This window comes from Mesitornis unicolor, unplaced genomic scaffold (genome assembly GCF_000695765.1).
Source record: "Mesitornis unicolor isolate BGI_N332 unplaced genomic scaffold, ASM69576v1 scaffold32834, whole genome shotgun sequence".
Classification (NCBI taxonomy): domain Eukaryota; kingdom Metazoa; phylum Chordata; class Aves; order Mesitornithiformes; family Mesitornithidae; genus Mesitornis; species Mesitornis unicolor.
This window is the reverse complement of record NW_010182663.1, coordinates 241-4,621: the sequence shown is the minus strand read 5'-3', so window position 1 is coordinate 4,621 and position 4,381 is coordinate 241. Positions and strand designations below refer to the sequence as shown.

Sequence of the window (4,381 nt, the reverse complement as noted above, 5' to 3'; positions counted from 1 at the left end):
TCCCTATGATGTGAGTATTTATAAGTGGACTAATGCTTCTTTTTACCTTCTCCCGCCTTTCATGTGCCATTATCTTTTTTGTCCGTGCCTTGATATTTTCCCAGCATTTCTTTAACTGTTTGAAGTCTCGCAATGATACGCTGGGCTGCGAATTGTATTCATGAGCCAGTGCTTGCCAGGTACGTTGTTTCAGAGCAATAGTTCTTGCATCACTTTTTTTACATTCCAGCACGTATTTGTATTTTTCAACTAATGCAAGCAGCACAGTCTTCTCCACTTCCGAGAAGTATTTAGCAGGCTTTATAATTTCGTTTTGCATTTTCTACTGTTTCTCCAAGAAGACAAAAATCCTATGAAAATAACATTGAAAGCAAAAAGACAAACACAAATTAGAACTGGTTACAGTATAAAGAAACTGTGTTTCAGCAAATAATTCCCAAGCATAGCTTCTGATTCTAACACACTTCATTTTCTAGAATAGCTTGTGAATAGTTCTAGAGTACATAACCATTCAGGTAAGACATAGCATGATTATATCCTGTTTCCTGTTGCCACTTTAGCAGCTACACAACTACAGAAGAAGTATACCATAATGAGGCAAAGCTTCTTGTCTTTGTTACAATTTGTCTTGATACAAACCAGTCAGTATTCAATTTCTTTAGTAACTTGTTTTTAATAACCTGCTTTCCTGTTCATTGAACTTTGTGACACAAAGAGACTTCTGAAATCCAGCCCTTGATAGCTTGAGGTTTAAGTCTAAAGCCACCTTCAGCAGGTTTGGTTTTCCCTTGGTACACAAACCCTCCTCTTCTGCCCTTGCTGACTGCATAGAACTGATTTCCCCCCTCTCCCTACAATGTTTGAAAGTTGTATGAGAAACGGCAGTAAGAAGTTAGCTTTTTAAAGACTGCTGTTGGTTTGGTTCTCTCCTTGACTGACATTCAATGGGCAGCAGTATCCTGACCACTATTACAACACTGAGAAGAGGCAAGGGTTACAAGAAGACATGAATTAATGAGGGAAACGAACTGCTCTGAAGGTACAGGTTCTTCACCCTTCACTGCTGACTCTGTGTTATACCTGCATGGCTGGACACTCTCAGGAGCAAATGACCAGACTAAAAAGTGGTTTGGCCTCATTTGAGACGGTCACTGCTATATACTTACAGTGTGTCAACGACTGCCGCTCTTCTCAAGCCTAGGACTTATACACACAATAGGAAATGGGTAGCTGATACCAGGAAATTCTTAGCCATAAAAAAAAATAATGAATAAAGCAGTGTTTCCTTGAATTATCAACACAACTGTGTGGCAAAGTGTAGTTTTTCCTTTTATCTTTCCACAGTTCTCTCCCCATTCCCTCCCACTACAACTGTGCAGCCCAAATTCTACATTTTGGGCAGAAACTTCTGGATAATTAAGTAGAAAAAGGGGGTAACAATGCTCTCTTAGCTCACATTTCTTCTGGCTTTAATCATAAAACTCAGAGTTGGAACATATATAATAACTGGTTCATATTCCTAACAGTGATAGGAATTCTTAAACATCTATAATCCCACAGAACAAACTATGTGTATGTAAACAAACTGGAAAAATATCACATGCCAATCATTATAATGTCTACATCTAACAGACAGAAGAGAACATCTGCTTCAGAACTTCCTTAAATAAAAAATTAAATTTCAAAAATAAGCAAAAAGTCAGGAAATGGACATCGTAACAAAGAGATACTGAAAACTGGCAACTTTGCTCCATGAAACAGATCTCAAAACATGTAAAATAAAAGATACCTATAATGAAGGAGACTCTCTACCAATATACTTTACTTATGTACTTATCATACCGTTACAAATCACTGAGCTGCTTTGGACAACTGCTGAAATAAAGTACTTGGGACTGAATATTGATGCTTCAATCTGTCTTAGCCTCAAGGAACAAGATGAAAAGTAGTCCCACCAGCAAGTCATAAGGTCCAATAGCTTATGACCTTGAAAAACTGTGTCAGAGACTCCATGTGATCAAAAATGGCTGATTCTGCCTTCCGCTGATGCACGTAAATCTTTGTTCTAGCTTTGAGAAGGTGTGAAAATCTCAGACCAAAAATCATGACATGTTTGTGACTAGAAAATCCCTCAATTATAAAAACTGTGGATTTTCAATAACTTCGGAGAGCAAGTTCAAAAAAGTTAAACAATGATACCAGGACTTCTGGATTCCAGGTGGTAAACGTTTAGCTACACAGATTGGCAGAGACCAACCAATATCAGTAAATATTTAAAACATCTCCAAATACGATTTCATGTGTTAACAACCTACCTACTAGGATAAAAGCTCATCTTCCATGGATGGAGCCACAGCAAACCCTTAAGTGTCACTTTCATACCACACTATCACTTATTACTATTATTTTTACTATGGTAGCATCTGAGGCCCTCAGTCATAAGCTCAAATACTGTACAGATAAGAATGGAAACACAGGTCCTACTCTCAGAAGAATACAATACATAGTCTTCCCTTCTCCCATACACATCCCTAACTACTTTTTCCTACACATACACACTGTGCTCGTGACCTTTCCATGAAAAAGCCAGGATTATGATCTAGGATGCAAAAACAAACTCAAGAACTGGTGAAAGTAGTTTAACACACTTATATAGAAGAGTTCTTGAAGATTCTTTTCAAGCTCTTACATGCTGACCCTGCTGGCTTCAACATATTAAAGCCCATTTTCAATTAGGTGAACAGAAAGCGCTCCGAGATATTGGAGAACTTAGAGTACTGAGAAGTTGCAGCAAAACCACCACCATATATTTATATTCATCTCTTTTTCTTTATGTATATCAATCATCTCCTGGCATCCCACTGGCTGCTCTGCACAATATGAGAAAGGACTCCCACAAGCCCAAACAACTCCCATTTTGAAGCTAAAAGATCCTTTCTGGACATGTGTCCAGGATATAATTTAACATGAAGGAATCTGTGCTGAAATGGAAGTAATTTACTTTCTATAGCTCATACAGTAAACAAGATTGATTTGGGAATGTGTAGGCACATGAGGACAGTTGCACAGTAAATTCTAAGAAACAAAGAATGGAAGGCTTCTCCCACTCTTACAGGTGCACAGGCTCTAAGACATGCGTAGGAAGGAAGTACTTTATCCTAAATATCTTCTTCTGGCATGGTTCAATTCACAACTTACATTAAAACAAACTGCTGCCCTAAGTACTCATCCTCTCACACAAACCTTTCTCACTTTAAAACAACAAAAATATCACTCAACAAATTTTTACTTTGATATGTTGTGTGGCATTCTTCTTTTAAAGACTATAAGGAATGTGCTGTGATCTGCAGGAAGAATATCTTGAAAAAAAACTACACAAGTGAAGAAATGCACATATGTTCATAAATATGTATACATGTATTATTTTCCTTGCACATACCCAAACATATACCCAAACTCCAACCAGTTGCAAAGAAGCACATTTTAAAAAAAACAAACAAAAAACCAAAACAAAAACCAAATAGGTTGGCATCTGTGAGCATTTTCAGTCCCTGAAATATTTTTCTAGGCATAAGAAAATGCAAAGAGAAAGTTACGCTGGAAGACTTAACCCAAATGTTAACATTACACTAACCATACCCCCAAAAAAATAGTTGCTAGCGAACTGTGGTCACTTATGGTGCGAAAATTTAATTAATTCATCAATGCCTGCAGGATTACTTCCAGAAATAGTAAAGGACTGAAAAAAAAAAAAAGAAAAATTATTTATTCAACTTAAAATGCATAGTCAGTAATTGACAGCATTGGAAAGCAATCATGATTCTGTCCTTTTCATCCAGCGTTTCAGCGTGAAAGAAAGGCATGGAAATGCAATGACCCAAACTAGTCACAACAACAGGTTTATATTTAATTTGAATGCCAGAACCAGCAATAAATACCATCCTTCTTCCTCAAACATTAGGTTATCCTCACAGAGCTTCCATCAGTGTTTCAGGCCTGACCCCGTCTACCTTGAGACTTGAAATCACCAGGTAATTAGGTGTGTATTACAAATATGAATGAGATCTATAAGGAAACTGTTATATATAATCAGATAAAAAACCCCAAACAAACCAACCAACCAACCTCTTTGGGTGCTTTCTCCCCTCGTTTTAATACAAATTTATGGTTATCATATCCATGAGATGATAGCAAGTGAACAAAATAATCTATTAGGAAGAAATCAGAGTACTTTGCCTAAATTGCTCCTTGCAAATTTTATATACACATACATGCAAATGTATTTTTAATGTATAAACATATATTTATATACATATATAATATACATTATAAATGCACACACATAGATAAATTTAAAGCGGGTCATCCTGCACCTATGGAG

At 36.7% G+C, this 4,381-nt stretch overlaps 1 protein-coding gene across 1 annotated transcript in view; it reads right to left on the bottom strand.

Annotated features, from left to right (window-relative positions):
• Window positions 1-319, bottom strand: part of MSANTD3 (Myb/SANT-like DNA-binding domain containing 3) — a 2,473-nt gene extending 2,154 nt beyond the window's left edge. The window contains 1 exon segment of the mRNA XM_010183860.1: window positions 2-319. Within this exon segment, the coding sequence (XP_010182162.1) occupies window positions 2-319 (318 nt within the window).
• Between the last annotated feature and the right edge of the window lie 4,062 nt (window positions 320-4,381).